Genomic DNA, 17,271 nt, shown 5'->3' on the forward strand with positions numbered 1-17,271 from the left:
AAAAACTCCTTACTGACTTTGAAAAGACCCTTTGACTGTGAATGTGCCACCTTTAAAGGTTTCTGGATGACCTGCGCAAATCATAGAGCTCTAGCGCCATTGTTCTTCATTTTAAGTGCTTTTGTTGCAGACCCAGACCCAACGATGGCAGAGCATCTTTCAGTGGCGCTTAATGCACCGACAACATAAGTCATTCTGACACTGATTCAAGCTGTTAGCCCATTCAATCCGGGAACCCGTCTGTGTCATTTTTTGATTTCTTTGGGTATTCAAAAATAGCAGATATACAAGCTCATAGCGCGGCACCGAGTGCCGCGCTATGAGCTTGTAGATCTGCTATTTTTTGAAAAATAATCCTGACAATGTGTGCAAATCTTTGAATATATGCATGCATTTTTAACTCAGATCTATGCTTCTGGGGGTCCCTGGAACAAAATATTTTGAGATAGGGGTTCGTGGACAAATACATATAATTTTGGGTGGTCCTTGTCATGAAAAAAGTTTGAGAACCACTGATATTATAACAACTTAAGTTAAACAAAATAAATAAACGGTTGGATTTAAAAAAACACATATATATTCAAAGATTTGCACACATTTCCATGATAAAAACAAATCTGCAAGCTCATAACGCGGCACTCGGTGCAGCGCTATGAGTATGTATATCTGCTATTTTTGAAAAGCCAAAGTATAAATTAATGGATGCGTTCCCGGCTGTAGTGGGTTAAACGCTACAGTAAAAGACAGCACTCAGCTGTTCAACAGGCAATATTTCAGTCGGTGATTTAATTATTCCTACACGATTCGTATTCACAGAGAAAATGGGGCTTTTTGTGGAAAATGGTTCCACCCGCCAACTCCCAATAAAGTGGCCAATGAAGTTTCAACGGTTGAACAGTGTGTTAAGGAAATAAGCCCTCCAGGAGAAGAAAAAAAGAGGTATTATTTCAGAAGACTTTTTTGTAAGAGACAATTACTGCCCTTCCTTCCTCCTCCCCCGCCATTGGTTTTTAGGAGTTATAGAGTAAGTGCCAGGTTCTGCTGTTCAGTAACTTTAGTGGTTGAGTGCTGCTATTGACTACATTCAGTGGAGTGGCTAGCTGCTTTATCACGTTAAAACCGAGAAAGCATATCTTTGACTTCCTAAGCTAAAGAAAATGTTTAAAAGCCAGAACACAATAAATGTATCTGAACACATTCATGCTTTCAATAAAGCAAAATATATACAGTATATGTATATATTGTTTATCCATTGCGAGTCTATAGCAATATTTTCACATACTTACAGTATCTACAGTATATTAGAGCTAGGTTTAGGGATAACTTCACAAATTTGTCATTTTCAGAAATGTAGTACAATGCCACATAGATCTACTGCCAGTTGGATTCTACACGGAAGAGAGACATGATATTCAAAAGCACAAATTGAGAGGGGGGGGGGGGGGGGGGGGCAGTTGACCAAATTGGCTGTGTCACAACAACAGCTACAAACAGAACAGTCAACCTCTGAATGCAACTATATATATATACAACACATCAACAAATAGGAAAGTTCATTTGTACCTTTTGTTTGTGATCCAAAGGTATAGATGTGACAAAGATAATCTCTATTATTATTATAGTCTCTATTTAAAATGTGTGAGGAATGTCTTTCCCCAAATAAAAAATCACACCTGTGTGAAGGTAGCGGCGCCTTTGATACATTTTGTCATCAATAAGTGTTTATAATGTGTTTATAGCCACGTGTCACGTGAAGCTTGACCAATCACTTTGTTGACGTGTCTGACCAATCAGAACGTTGACGCAAAAGCCAGGTATAGAGGGCTACCGCTCTATACCTAAAGGTATAGAGCGGCTAGCGCCGCTAAAAAATAAAAGAAGAAAAAGTCTGGAAAAGGAATTGCAGAGCTTAGGAAGTCATTTTAGATTTTCGCTATATATATATATATATATATATATATATATATATATATATATATATATATATATATATATATATATATAGCACTTTGGTTGGCTATTACAAAATAGCAGATATACAAGCTCATAGTGCTTTACTTCGTCCTGCGCTATGATCTTGTAGATCTGCTATTTTTTATAAAATTGTGAAAATGTTTGACAAATCTTTGAATATATATGTCTTGAAGTAAACCTTTTTTTACTCAAATCTTTGCTTCTGGGGGTCCCCGGAACAAAATGTTATGAGATGGGGGTCCGCGGCCAAATACGTACAATTTTGGGGGTCCTTGACATGAAAAATGTTTGAGAACCACTGAATAGCAACATACGTTTTTCAGAAAGACATTTGTAGAATCGGCAAACAGGACTTAATGGGTTATTTGAGCTGGCTGCTTTATTTTAGCAGTGAAAGAAGGGACCCTGCAGTCACTGAGTTGTAATTCTCTAGGTGGGGGACCTCAAGCTTAGTGTGGATTTGGCTAACACCCGATACATGACTCAAGTCATGCAGTATGAGGATTACCAAGTGTACAACACTATGGCAGGGGTTCCCATGCAACCTTTTTTCCTTGCCCCCCCCCCCCCCCCCCCTCCCCACTCCCCAAAAGGCATATTGTGACTTTGTGACCAAACGTCAACATGTGACCTGAAGAGGGGCACAAAAGGCACATGTTGACTTTTCGGGACTTCCGAAATTATAGCAACGCGGAAGTCCAGTTCTCAGCGTTTTTGACGATCCGACCGCGTGCCGTCTCAAGCGGACTTGGGCCACGGGAGGCACCGCCGAGCGAGCTAGAGCGAGCGAGTCGCCGAGCGTTGCAAAGTCCACTTTGAGCCGACTCAGCGCCTTCCGAGTTATGTCACGATAGGCACAGAATTGTAAGTAATTTATTCCCCGAAAGTCATATTGTGACTTTTTTGCCCCCTCTTCACGTCACATGTTGACGTTTGGTCAAAGCTGTCCCAAAAAGTCAAAATATGACTTTTTTTGGTGAGACAGCGTTGCCCCACCCCACACACTTCTTATTTACCAATAGCAAAAAATTGCCTATCAATAAGCTGTGAGCCTGTATCACCTAGATTGGCTATTTTTTTGCTACTTTCAAAACTTAAAAATCAGTCAGATAACTCATGAAAAGATTGAAATCAATATTGTGTTCATATAATGTGAATACAAGTGTGAATATAATATTTTATCTTGCCGTTCAGGCTCTGCTGCATTTCCTCTCCCTGCTCAGCACATTTAGACAACCATCATTAACCATTAAGAGCAGGGAGATACATAATCGTCTCTGTCGGGTGGAAACCAGTTCCAAAACTGTTACTTTTCAGGATTCAAATTCAAAAATAGCAAAAGTAGCAGATCCACAAGCTCAAGATGAAAGATGTTGGCTTTCAATGCGGGAGATCAGGGTTCGAATCCTGGGCGTTAGATGGTCTTTGGCCTGTTTGGGGTGGTCAACCTGGACCCCAGGTTGAGGAGCACTGCACTATGGGTTGAGAGCCCCAGGAGATGATGTGAGTGCAGACATTGTGTTTATCTCAGTGCTTACTGCTTCACATTCAACAAATAATCAGATAACGTTAAGTAGAAAAAGGTCAGAGCCAAGCCATTTGAGTCACCGTGAGTGATTACCCATAACCCCTTGCTTCCAACACTTCAACATCACTAAGGATGGGAAATGAACGGTGTTCTATAAGAGTGTTCTAAAATTGCATGAGCAGTCTGTGATTATTGTTTTCAATGTGTATGTCATGTCGGTGAAAAGGGTAAGTCCTGACATGAAACTGACATTTTTATTGGGGCGAGGTGAGGGGCCATGATGATGTGACATTTTCATTTCTGCCGTGGCTCGTACCCAAATAGAACACAAAGAAAAGTCTTGAGTGTCAATGTTACTCTGAGAGTAGATTTTTACAGCGAGTTACATTTAGCCGTGCATACAGTATGAGTCTACACAATTTTATGAATGTAATGCTTTCAGATGTGTACTGTATCTTTGAGATGATAATAATCATGCACTAGATTCATTGTTAATCAAGCAAATGGAAGAATTAACTGGTTAAATGATCAGGGGTATATTCCTTTTTTAAATCCAGTGCTTTTGGACAGTTAATCTGTGTAAAACAAGTCGACAAATAATGATCCTGAGAGAGAGAGAGGGGGGGGGTCCAAACAAGTTTATTAACTCATTACGTGCCAATGTCATTTAAAATCCAACGCTTGTACTGCCATTGACGTCTATAGACATCATTTGGTGTTCTCAGTGATTACGATAGAGGGCGCTGTTCTGCAATCTGTGAGTGATCCTATGACTCCCGAAGAAGAGTACATCCGGAAATCATGTGATCTAAAGAAAATCCAGCCCGTCGGGTCTAATGTTATAGGATTTATATTTAAAAAAAAATCTGTGTTTTTGGCGAAAACAAGCTATATTCAACTGCCGATAACTAAAGAACAGAAGATCGTGGATGTCTCGTCTTGTCTCCCCCGAGACATCTGGTGTTTACATCGTCATAGAAAAAAAATATTATAATAGCGATGGCACTGGCTGACTTAATTAATTAATTCTGGCAGTGAATGGGTAAAGATGACCAGTCACTCTGGCCAGAATTTGAAAGGTGAAAAAGCAGTACAAGTTTTTAGACAAAAACTGTCTGCCTCAAATTTGACAGATTTGAGTAGAAGAAGGACACGCACGCACACACACAAACACACGCGCGTGCACACACAAACCGTCTCCCATCCAGAGCATCCCACTCAGAGCAATAACGTGACGCCTCCAGCCAACTATACAGTAGCTCCCCGTCAGGCTGTGAGCGTGTTGCTGCTGGCGTCACTTCATTGCATTGAGTGCAATCTTCTTGATGGGAGCTGTATGCTGTGTGTGTGTGTGTGTGTGTGTGTGTGTGTGTGTGTGTGTGTGTGTGTGTGTGTGTGTGTGTGTGTGTGTGTGTGTGTGTGTGTGTGTGTGTGTGTGTGTGTGTGTGTTTTTTTTTGGTCAATGCCCACACCCCTGCCCGACCACTCCGGTCTGCCACCTCGGGGCGATTGACTCCCTCGCCACTCAACGGTCCTTCTGGTCGATCGACACGGTCACGACTTTTTTCTGTTCTGGCCCCACAGTGGTGGAATGAACTTCCCACTGATGTCAGGACAGCAGAGTCACTGCCCATCTTTCGCCGCAGGCTGAAAACCCACCTCTTCAGGAAACACTATCCTTCCTCTTTGCCTGGCCTACTTGTTGTTAACTAGTTGTACGAACTCTTGTTTTATTTTTGTATTGTTTTATTGGATCTTGTTTAGTCGATACACTTATTTGTTTTAGCTCGTGCTCAGTTGATTTTGCCATTTTTGTCTCATCTGTTTAAGAAAGTAGGTAGCTGATATATTGCACTTTTACCTTAGCGCTAGGTATACTCTTGGTTGCTTGTTTTTGCAGGAAATGTACTTAAAACTTCTGGTGATTAGTAGTTTTCGTTCCCTACCTATGTTGAATACACTTATTGTAAGTCGCTTTGGATAAAAGCGTCTGCTAAATGACTGTAATGTAATGTAATGTAATGTAATGTGTGTGTGTGTGTGTGTGTGTGTGTGTGTGTGTGTGTGTGTGGCTGTGTGTCTGTGTGTCTGTGTGTGTGTGTTCTAATCCAGTCGTTCTCAAACCTCTTTTCATGTCAAACACCCCAAAATGTATTTGGCCGTGAACCCCCATCTGAAAACATTTTGTGCCAGGGACCTCAAAAATATATATAAGCGTTGTGAGCTTGTGTATCTGCCGTTTGTGAGTAGCTTAAGTTTAAATAGGGTCAAAGCGGTTAAACTGATTTTGATGTTCTATTACATAATTTTGCTAGACCCCCCAAAATATAAAAAAATAGCAGGCACGAACGGGACGCACTGTGAGCTTGTATATCTGCTATTTAATAGTTTTCTAATAGTTTTCTGAAAAACGTATGTTGCTATACAGTATATAAAATGACACAGGTCATTCCTACGGTGTTCCTACCTGTCATGGATGCCACACGTGTCAAACTGGAGCTGGTTGTAGTTTCCCAGCAGACCTTGCTGCACGTGGTTGAAGCTGATTGGCTGGCTGTTGATGAACAAGAGGCGCATGCAGCCCTGGAAGGCCAGCGTTGGGTTCTTACAGTAGGAGACGACCGGAGACGATGGACAACCTGGTCAAACACAAACACACCATGTTTCTGAAACAACACCTGTAAACCTAGCCTTTTGACAAGCTTGCAGGCTTTTGCAATGGTTTGAATGTAATCTAGATAGCATGTTATGTAGATAGATGACAGGTTCATTTGTTGACCTGACATCGTATAGTTTTTATAGTTTCAATGTACAGATGTTTTGATGTTATACTGTTTAGTCTGATGATAGGTTCTTGGTTTACCTATTATCCTACACTAGGCCTACTATTTCTATGCATTTGATGTCTTACCTCGTGTTTACCTTGCTTTACTGTAAATCGCTCTGGATTAAGGGTGTCTGCTAAATGGTTAAATTGTAATTGTAAATTGTAAACCATAACGGCTTAAGCTGGATTAACCTACTATACTTACTGTAATTACACTTTGATGTTTTTTTTTTTTTTACTTTACTTGAGTATGTCCATTTTTCAATGCTTTATAGTTCTACTCCACTATATCTCAGAGGCAAATATTGTAATTTTGACTCCACTACAGTTATTTGAAAATGTCAGTTACTAGTTACTTTGCTGATTTAGATCATTATGTAATTATAAGTAGTAAACATGTAATATGTTTTGTAATATAATTACAACACATGCATTAACCACTCAAGGCCTTTTTTATACTTTGAATATGACAATTATCTAAACAATATAAGCCAAACATTTCTGTGTGACAAGCATGCACTGCCTAACCAGCCACCACAAGACGTATACGTAAAAAGAGAGACCATAATAAAAAAACTACCAAGACTCCATTATGGAGGTTGAAGTCTATAAAAGCAGCTTAGTAAAATGCCAGCCATCAGAAGATGTGAGATTTACATTGCAAGTTCAGGGATGCTAACGTTTGCACAGAGATATTAGGTAAATCTCAGCTTAGGCGGCACGCGGAAATTTAAACGCGCAACGATGCAGAAAAAGCGAGTATGTTCCGGTGAAATCTCTGCTTGGAATTTGCACTTAATTTACTGCATGCCATGATAACCTTTTGGCTTATTTACTTAAAAAAATACTTTGCTAGCGGGGGCACGATAATTTGATTCGGTTCGTGAGACCGTTTCACTTGCAGCGAAAGTATTCTTGAAACAAATGACAACATATTGAAACGAGACAGCCCCACTCTCTGCGTTTCAAGATAATGCCACTTGATTGAAGAGGATTATCTAGTCAATGTCATTTGCATTTGCGCTATGTTCACTTCCAATTCAATTAACTTGAATTATTGTATCCATTGTGCGTGAGGTAGACGCTACATAGCGGTAATGAGCTTATGCTGTCCTGCTACTGCTGAAGGCGAGGCAATAGCTGGGCGGAAACAGAACCCAGCCGCACAATGAGACAGCAAACGGAACCTGATGCTGCACGAATAAAAGTCAACACACAGAAGAAACCACTCGTCTAATTTCTTCTATTTATAACATTTGGCATTTAACCTGGACATTTAAGCACTTATAGGGATAGTTCACCCAAAAAATATTGATTAGTCACCCCCATGAAGACTTGAATTCATGGATATTGTTTTGTTTTTGTCACATTCCTAAGCCAATAATTTGATGACCGGCGGACCTGTAGGCAGCGGTTCCGGTAGGAGACACAAAGGAGACTCTTTGTGTCTCCTACCGGAACCACTACCATTATTGGCTTAGGAATGCGACAAAAACAAAACAATATCCATGAATTCAAGTCGCCATGGGGTGACTAATCGATAGGAAAAAAAGTCATTTTGGGGGTGAACTATCCCTTTAAACCCCATATGGTTGAGTGGAGTCCCTCAGGGCTCTATAGTAATATATTTCTGTTTTCCGTCGCGTCGCGTTGCGTTGTGATGTTGTACCTTCAGTGTGGGCTGTGGGTAGCTCAAACAAATTCAGTTACTAGTTGTGAATGCCATAAAACAGGGGTCTTCAACATGGGGTCCGGGACCCCTAGGGGGTCCTCAGAGTTACTACAGGGGGTCCGCCAAATCTTTGTGTGATATGATTTTTTTTTTACATTAACTCATTCACTGCCTGAATTATTTCTGGCCGCGTTTGCCCACTGCCAAGATTTTTCATAAAAAAAAAAAAAGTAGTCAGGAGCCGAGATACAGAATTTTTAAGTTTTAAGTTAACAAGGAAGTGGATGGGAGTCTATATCTTCGAAAAATCATATCTCCTTGGTCTTTGGGTCGAATTTTTTTTTTTAAAGTAAAAAAAAACATTTTTTTATTTTTATTTAAAGTCGGTTTAGTCGTTCTAGGCAGGCAGGGCTTATGGGACAAAAGTCTTTTTAGTCGTTCTAGGCAGTGAATGAGTTAACCACTTGAACGCTAGCATTCCTTTTCTGAGGAGAACTTTAGCTAAAGATAGCAGATCTACAAGCTCACAACGCCTCGCGCTGCGAGGCGTTGTATGCTTGTAGATCGGCTATTTTTGGCAAAGAGTTATAGGTGTAGAGGGAAAAAAGAGCAGCAAAAGTTTATCTGAAGCACAAGTTTATACAATAGGGGGTCCCTGCTTCATCTCTCTCTCTCAGCTAGGGGGTCCTTGGCCTGAAAACATTGAAGACCCCTGCCATAAAAGACACACTGGAGCGCGACATGGTCACATGTAAAAACCAGTGAATGGAGGCTGTGGTAACTGTGTGGTAGTAGTGTAGTGTATACTACTGACCTCCAAAGTAGATGATGTCCTCTGTGTCCAGTCGCTGTCCAAGTTCAATGGTGGATGCTGGCTCGTTATCCAGGGTCAAGGTAATTTGAAAGTTGCGCGTGTCAAGGTTCACTGAATGCCAGAGGCCATCGTTTACTCTGTGTCCTGGTGGGGGACAGATATTTCAGGTTATGTAGTGAAGCATGGATACAGGTCGAAATATTAGACGTTGAATGTCGTAAAAGATTATATTATATCGTCTCTGTCGGGTGGAAACCTGATACAGTATGTCCAAAAATAGCAAAAGTAGCAGATCTACAAGCTCAAAGTGTGTCGCTGGTGCCACATTTGTAGATCTGCTGCTTTTGATACTTTTATGTGACGCTGTAGTTGGATAAAGTAGGGCATTAATTTACGAAAAAAATAAAAAAGTTAAAACATGGAGGTAGGAGGTTTCGGACCGACAGCAACGATATGTATTTGGGCCCCATTAATATGTGTAAAAATAAAATGTAAAATAAATACATACAGTAATAATAATAACCAAAAGTCTCAGGGCCCCACTGTACCAGTTAAGCCCAATGCATACTATATCAGAACAGCCAACGTTTGTGTGGTTCTGCTGGCTATACAGACAACATTGTGACAATATGTTGTGACGACCCAAACTCGTTCGGCTAGTTCTGTGATTGGTCAGACGTTGCGCATTGTTTTAGCACTCATTCATCCCAGCTTCAAGTCCATTCTGTCAGCAGTGAAGCTACTGTATAGTGAAAAGCTAATTCCAGGAACAAACAACTCTGAAATCTCTGTCTCTCATGACCATTCATAAACACAACCAATCACTAGGAAGGGCAAAACCTCCATACCTCCGTTAGCCAAAGTATAAAATGACACAGATGCTATCCCAGATTGAGCTGGTTTGCTCAGAAGAGCGTACAAACATTTGTAGAGCGGTGTCACTGCTGCTGTACAAATGTACATTCTGTACACTTCTTCTGTGCATTAACCGTTATATTAACAGCGAGGATTGCACTGTGTAAGACTGGAGAGCTATAAGGTTTTTGCTAGGGTTGTCCGATATTGGCTTTTTTACCGATAACCGATATACCGATATTGTCCAACTCTTAATTACCGATACCGATATCAACCGATACCGATATATGCGGGGATTATTGTGATTAGGGTAAGCTCAAATTTCATATCACACACACCATATACAGTAAGAACTCCTGTAACTTATTTATAAAGCAAAAAAAAAAAAAAAAAAAAAAAAACATTTTTTTTTTTTTTTTTCAAAAACCGATACCGATATTTTCCCGATATCAATTTTTATGCTAATATCGGCCGATAATATCGGGAGGCCGATAAAATCGGACATCCCTAGTTTTTGCTGCATTTACAGTTGTCAAACCGCGCTGACCGTAGAGATTTAATATCCTTTCCGGTGCCATTATCAAACAAAAAAGCAACTAATCCATCAGCCCTCTAAATGCTGTTTGTTCTTCCTGAGCCAAACCCTGACAGGAAACCTCCAAGGTATATTCTTTGTTTTAGCTCTCTCTCTCTCTCTCGCTTCTCTTTTTTTTTTTTTTGGTCTAGCAGGTCTTAGCAGTCAAGGTCATCCAAGCTGTGCCTGTCTGCAGTTTGTCTACACCCCCCCCCCCCCCCACCCCCAGCGCGTGCACCATCTGCTAGAGAGGTGAATGAAAGCAGCTTTCCAAGCATGGGAGAGAGAATTACCCATTCGGCACAATTAAACCATTCAAACCGGGAACACATCTCTGTCATTTTATTTTTATTTCTTTGGGCTATTAAAACATAGCAGATCTACAAGCTCATATGAGCTTGTAGATCAGCTATTTTTGAAAATTTGTGAAAATAATGATGTGCAAATCTTTGAATATATATTAAAAAAAAAAAAAAACATTTGTAACTCAAATCTCTGCTTATGGGGATTCTACAAATGTCTTCTAGATCATTATTATTATTATTATTTTTTATATATGTTTCTATAATATCAGTGGTTCTCAAACTTTTTCATGTCAAGGACCACCCAAAATTATATGTATTTGGCCGCGGACCCCCATCCCAAAATATGTTGTTCCAGGGAACCCCAGAAGCAAAGATTTGAGTAAAATAAATCGCTTTAAAAATGTATATATATTCAAAGATTTGTACACATTTTCAAGATTTTTCAAAAATAGCAGATCTACAAGCTCGTAGCGCGGCACTCGGTGCCGCGCTATGAGCTTGTATATCTGCTATTTTTGAATAGCCCAAAGAAATCTTAAAAAAATGACAAAGATGCGTGCGTTCCCGGTCTTAAAGGGTTAAACCGGATGCTGGAATTCAGACAGTTTTATTGTCTGGAAACAAACAGACAAAAAGCAGCACCTGCTACAAAACAGAGAGCCGTGAGAGAGGGAGAGAGAGAGAGCCTCCGATGGTGAGCAACAGATGGAGGGTGACCTCCGTTTGTTCTAAAAATCACATCTGGACTTTGTTGCAGGATATGATCAGCCCCCACGGGATCTCACTGACTCTCACACTCTAGAACAACAGGCTTCGCTAAGCGAGGGAGGAGGAGGAGGAGGGGGGGGGGGGGGTGAAATTGACTAAATCCATACTGCATGTATTATTCATCCGTGTATGAGAGGCCCAAAAATGGACAAAGCCAAAAAAGAAATGTAGTATCTTTAAAAAAAAAAACATTTTTATGGGGAACTGTAGCTAAAATTCCCAATTGAGTGACACTGCTCGGCTGCTAATGCGGACACACGTTAGCATTTTGTATCATTAACCGATTCAATCCGGGAACGCTTCTCTGTCATTTCAGATTTATTTGCCTATTCCAAAAATAGTAGATATACGAGCTCATAGCGCTGCGCTGAGTGCCGTGCTATGAGCTTGTAGATCTGTTATTTTTTGAAAAATCATGTTTGTTTTTTTGGCAAATCTTTGAATGTATATATATTTTAAAGCAAACATTTGTGGTGCTCAAACTTTTTTCTTGCCAAGGACCCCCCAAAATAATGTGTCTTTGGCCGCCGATCCCCATCAAAATATGTTGTTCCAGGGACCCCCCAGAAGCAAAGATTTGAGTAAAAAAAATACATACATTCAAAGACTTGCACGTTTAATGTTCACGATTTTTCAAAAATAGCAGATATACAAGCTCATAGCGCGGCACCGAGTGCCGCGCTATGAGCTTGTAGATCTGCTATTTTTGAATAGCCAAAGTATAAAAATAATGGTTATAGCCAAAAAATCTAAAATGACACAGATGCGTTCCCGGATTGAACAGGTTAATAAGAGGAGAAAAAGAAAATGTTTGTCAAGCGCTTAAATGGGAGATTAGACGCCATTTATTTATTCATGGGGAAATGTGGGCAGAGAGTCGACATGTACACTAGTCCAATTTGGCATTTGGTTGCAGCCAATCAGTGAGCATTACTCTTTGCCACAAAGTGCTGGTGATGATAATCGGCACCACTTGTGGTACACAGTGGTGGGAAAAGTACTAAAATGTTTTACTTAAGTGAAAGTATAAATACTGCAGTGTAGAAGTACTCTGTTACAAGTAAAAGTCCGGAAATTTAAATTTACTTGAGTAAAAGTACAAAGGTATTGGTGTCAAAATGCAATTAAAGTACCAAAAGTAAAAGTACAAAAATGTTTGAAAATAGCAGATCTACAAGCTCACAACGCGTCGCCATGCAACGCGTTTGGAAAATGGTCATGAATAATGTAATACATTTGCATTTCACTTTTTCAATAATTCAATAAATATTTTGGTGCCGACACTTTGTACATCTTGAATACAGTACTTTTACTTTTACAGTACTTTTACTTGTAACAGCATATTTCTAGATTGTGGTATAATTGTGCCTTTTACTTACTGTAAGTGCACAAATTGGAGTACATTTTCCACCACTGGGCACCAGTGATCTGTAACTAGCAGTGAATAACCCAGGCCATTCTTCATCCATAGTCCCCGGTCCCAGGCTGTACACCTGGCCGGGGACTAGGGATGTAGACTAGCCTCTGGGTTAATTCCGGCATATGTTACAATAATGTTTATTAATATGCACTGTCCCTGAGAAACAAACCCCAGACAAAAAATGCATGCCAGGAAAGAAGTTCCATTTTCAACATTTTGGGTGCCAATTATTATGTGAACAACACAATACATCCATAAGCCTAATCCAACCCAAACCACTGTGTCAGCCAGGTCAAATGATGTTTAAACATGATTTATGCTCCCCTAAGTAGACTGCTTAAAGGAATACATTTATAGGCCTATCTTAGTTTTATTTTAGCTTGTTATTTTCCTTCTCCAAACATCCCCAGTCCAAAACCTGCAAGAATAATCAAATAAATTCCTCCGGTTGAATCTTTGAGCAAACTCGATCATGATATTCAAACGCTGTAATGTAGAAATTAATTGCCTTTTTTTTAAGCTGCCAAGGCATCCACGTTTTCATTATTTCTTTATTTGTATTCTAGTGCTTGTTTATTATGAGCTGTCAGCTCCGTTATACTGGGATACAGGAACGCACGCTAACAGAGCTGTTATCACAGTCAGAGATAAACCCTCGCTGTCGGGTTGAAAACGTCCAAAAAACGTTACTTTTCAGGAAATGGAAAAAAATAACCTGGGTTCCAATGGATCCAATGTAGTTGTGATTATATTGTATTGGCTCAATATTTATAAAAAAAACACATACTGTACTTAACCATTTTCACTATCTCAACCCAAAGAAAAAAAGAAGATAAAATAGCTCACAACAACGCGGGGCATCGCGAGCTTGTAGATTTGCAATTTTTTGGTTAACATTTTTTTTTAAAAATGTGTGCAAATCTTTGAATATACATTTTAACTCTAATCTTTGCTTCTGGGGGTCCCTGGAACAAAATCTTTGAGATGGGGGAGGGGGGGGGGGGTCGGGGGGGGTCGGGTCCGTGGACAAATACATTGTGGGGGTCCTTGACATGACTTGAGAACCACTGATTTAAGAGCAATACGTTTTTAAGAAAAATAAAAATGTTAGGATTTAGAAGACATTTGTAGAATCCCCAGAAGCAAAGATTTGAGTTACAAATGAAAAAATATATCCATTCAAAGAATTGCACACATTTTCAGAAGCTCTATGAGCTTGTAAATCTGTCATTTTTTTTGAACAACCAAAGAAATCTTAACATGACACAGATGCGTTCCCGGATTGAATGGTTTAAAAAAAAAAAAAGGTCTCATCTAGGCCTATTCTTAGCCGTTGCATTTTTATAGCCATTTATTCCCCACTAAACACGGTACCCTGTGTGTGTGTCCCGGCCCCTCACCACTGTGTGTGTGTGTGTGTGTGTGTGTGTGTGTGTGTGTGTGTGTGTGTGTGTGTGTGTGTGTGTGTGTGTGTGTGTGTGGCCTGGCCCCCTCACCGGTGGAGACCTCAGACTTGTGCTGGGTGGAGGTGTGCAGGGTCAGGCGTATCCGGCTGCTGCTGATCTGCAGCTCCAGTCTCTGGGGCTCCGGGGCCAGCCGGGCGGAGAGCAGCAGGCCGTCTGGGTTCCACGTACGGAACTGGAAACGCACCGAGAAGCCCGCCGTGCCGGCCGCCGCGGTCGTGGCCGCGGTCGCCGGGAGCGACAGGAAGCTGCTGCTGGAGCTCAGGAAGGTGGAGGCCACCAGCTGGGGGTCCGAGCACGAGAAGGTCACGTTGCCCTGGAGACGCAGAGAGAGAGAGAGAGAGAGAGAGAGAGAGAGAGAGAGAGAGAGAGAGAGAGAGAGAGAGAGAGAACACGGTCACCTTGCCCCAATCAAGATCAACAATATTTACAACGAGGTTAATTAAGAATGTGATGTCACATCTGAAATGGCTACCCTTGACTGAAAATCCCTTCAACTTGGCCTCCTTTTTTCCTCAGGACTGAGATGGAGCGGGAGGGGGGGGGGAGCAGGCGGGGGGGGGGCGGGAAGCAGGGGAAGTAAGGGAAAGGCAGAGAGAGGCAGAGAGAGAGAGAGAGAGAGAGAGAGAGAGAGAGAGAGAGAGAGAGAGAGAGAGAGTGAGAGAGAGAGAGAGAGAGCACTGAGTATCAAAAAGCCCAGTCGAGGGAAGCTTGTGTCTGTGTGAGGATCTAGTGCAGTGAAAGTGTACACGTGTGTGTGTGTGTGTGTGTGTGTGTGTGTGTGTGTGTGTGAGTGTGAGTGTGAGTGTGTGTGTGTGTATGTGTGTGTGTGTGTGTACTTGTAATAATTCGGGGAGCATATTATATATTTGGGGAGGTTAGGCCCTTATAGGAAAATGTTTCGGTTGGGGTCAGGATTTTTCATTTAGAGATTAGGTTAGGGTTGTTGTTAGGGTTGATTCATACTTACATGAGGCAAGTGGTTAATGTATGTTTTGTAATACTAATTTAGATCGACAAAGCTTTCAAATAATGATAGTGGAGTAAAAAGTACAATATTTGCCTCTGAGATGCGGTGGAGTAGAAGTAAAAGTAGGCTACTGAATATTGGAAATACTCCAGTAAAGTAAAAAAAAACGATAGCTAAAAAAATCACAATTACGTACAGTAAAAATGGATTTCATTTACATTTGTGTAAATCTCAAAGTACTACAATAAGCATTTGTATAAAAACATTTAAAACATGAGGGCATAAAGCCTATACTGTAAAACCAGTGTAGCAAAAAAAAAAAAAAAAAGCTCTGTAAAAAAGGTAGGTCTTTAGTCCTCTCTTAAAACAATCTGTGGTGCTCTCAGGTGGGCAGAGAGGGCATTCCACAGTTGCGGGGGGGGGGGGGGGGGGGGGGGCGTTCTACAAGCTGGGGCGTTCTACAAGCTAACAATGCGTTACATCGCGACGCATTGTTAGCTTGTAGAACGGCTATTTTCAAATGGCTGAATTGTATATATACAGTAGGGCTGAAGTGGGTAATCTATGTTTTGTCATAATAATCAAAATCTACAAAGTAACTAGTAACTAAAGTTTTCAAATAATTGTAGTGGAAAAAGTGCAATATTTGTCTCTGAGATGTAGTGGAGTAGAAGTAAAAGTATTGGAAATTAGAGATACGCACTTGTACTTAAGAACAGTACTTAAGTAAATGTACTTAGTTACTTTCCACCACTGGGTATATGTGTGTGTGTGTGTGTGAGTTGCAAGGTTGTCACTCCACAGGGGGACGTGGGTTAAATGTCAGCGGCACATGGCACTGTGGACTTCCTAGGGACAGGAAGAGTGAGTACAGAGGACGCGGGTTCCTGTACACAGGGAAAGGTCAGCGCAGCGCGGAGGATTGAACATCATGCCATCGATCTTAAAAACCCAGACAAAAGAGTGGCAAAGACAGCCAGACGCATCGCGCGGCCTCGGAGAAAACCCTCCATGGGGGAATCTCCTCGGGTAAAAAAAGCTCAATGTGACTTAAAGCACTGATACATGATTTCAAGTATCAGTGAAATACTGAGAACCCCAGTTTGATATCGTTGCTGTCGGGCAGAAACCCTTTTTGTAATAACTTACAAAAAGTTATTACAAAAAGCAATACAAAAATACACAAAAATAACTTTTTGTGTATTTTTTCCCCTCGTATTTAACGCCCTAGGTCAGTGGTTCTCAACCAATGGTCCTTGGGGGGGTACCAGGGGGTCCCCAGCTAAATCAGTTAACATAGCGTCACAACCATTTTAACCACTTAGCTTTGGCTATTCAAAAATAGCAGATATACAAGCTCATAGCGCGGCACCGAGTGCCGCGCTATGAGCTTGTAGATCTGCTATTTTTGAAAAAATCGTGAAAATGTGTGCATATCTTTGAACATATGTATATTTTAAAGCGAACATTTTTAACTCAAATCTTTGCTTCTGGACTGGGGGTCCCTGGCACAACATTTTCCGACGGGGGTCCGCGGCGGCCAAATGTATATCAATTTAGAGGTCCTTGGCATGAAAAAAGGTTGAAACCCACTGCCCTACGTGATCATACTACAGCGTCACACAAAAGTATCCAAAAGTAGCAGATCTGCAAGCTCGAAACAAATGTTGCGAAGCGACGCGTTTTGAGCTCGTCGATCTGCAATTTAACTCTGAGAGTTAAAGACATGTAAGGATCCTTTTGGTTCCACTATTTAGAGTTACAGACCCTGTAAGGGTCAATTTGGTTCCGTTCGTATACACTCTCAAGAGTTACAGACCAGTTAAGGGTCCATTTGGATCCATTCATACACTCTCTAGTGACCCCTGGACACGATGTTGTGAGAAACAGTGACTCGGGAGGAATTCTACGCGGCTGGCAACAATCCACTCCTATCGCGCTATGCTCGCGTAACTTATTCATGCTAATGCTAGCTTTGTGTGTCAGAGAGAGAGAGAGAGAGAGAGAGAGAGAGAGAGCGCTGTCGGGACGGAGGCGGTGTGTGTGTGTGTGTGTGTGTGTGTGTGTGTGTGAAACGGTTTTGTGAAGCGCTGGGCTCCGC

At 41.1% G+C, this 17,271-nt stretch overlaps 1 protein-coding gene across 1 annotated transcript in view; it reads right to left on the bottom strand.

Moving 5' to 3' along the window:
* Positions 1-17,271, bottom strand: part of LOC311064463 (contactin-associated protein-like 5) — a gene marked incomplete at both ends in the record, with an annotated part of 210,811 nt that overhangs the window by 53,011 nt on the left and 140,529 nt on the right. The window contains 3 exons of the mRNA XM_084084293.1: positions 5,970-6,141; positions 8,816-8,959; positions 14,234-14,516. Of these exons, the coding sequence (XP_083940419.1) occupies positions 5,970-6,141; positions 8,816-8,959; positions 14,234-14,516 (599 nt within the window). The remainder of the gene's footprint in view (positions 1-5,969; positions 6,142-8,815; positions 8,960-14,233; positions 14,517-17,271) is intronic.

This window comes from Gymnoscopelus microlampas, assembly GCF_963454915.1.
Source record: "Gymnoscopelus microlampas genome assembly, chromosome: 17".
Classification (NCBI taxonomy): Eukaryota; Metazoa; Chordata; class Actinopteri; order Myctophiformes; family Myctophidae; genus Gymnoscopelus; species Gymnoscopelus microlampas.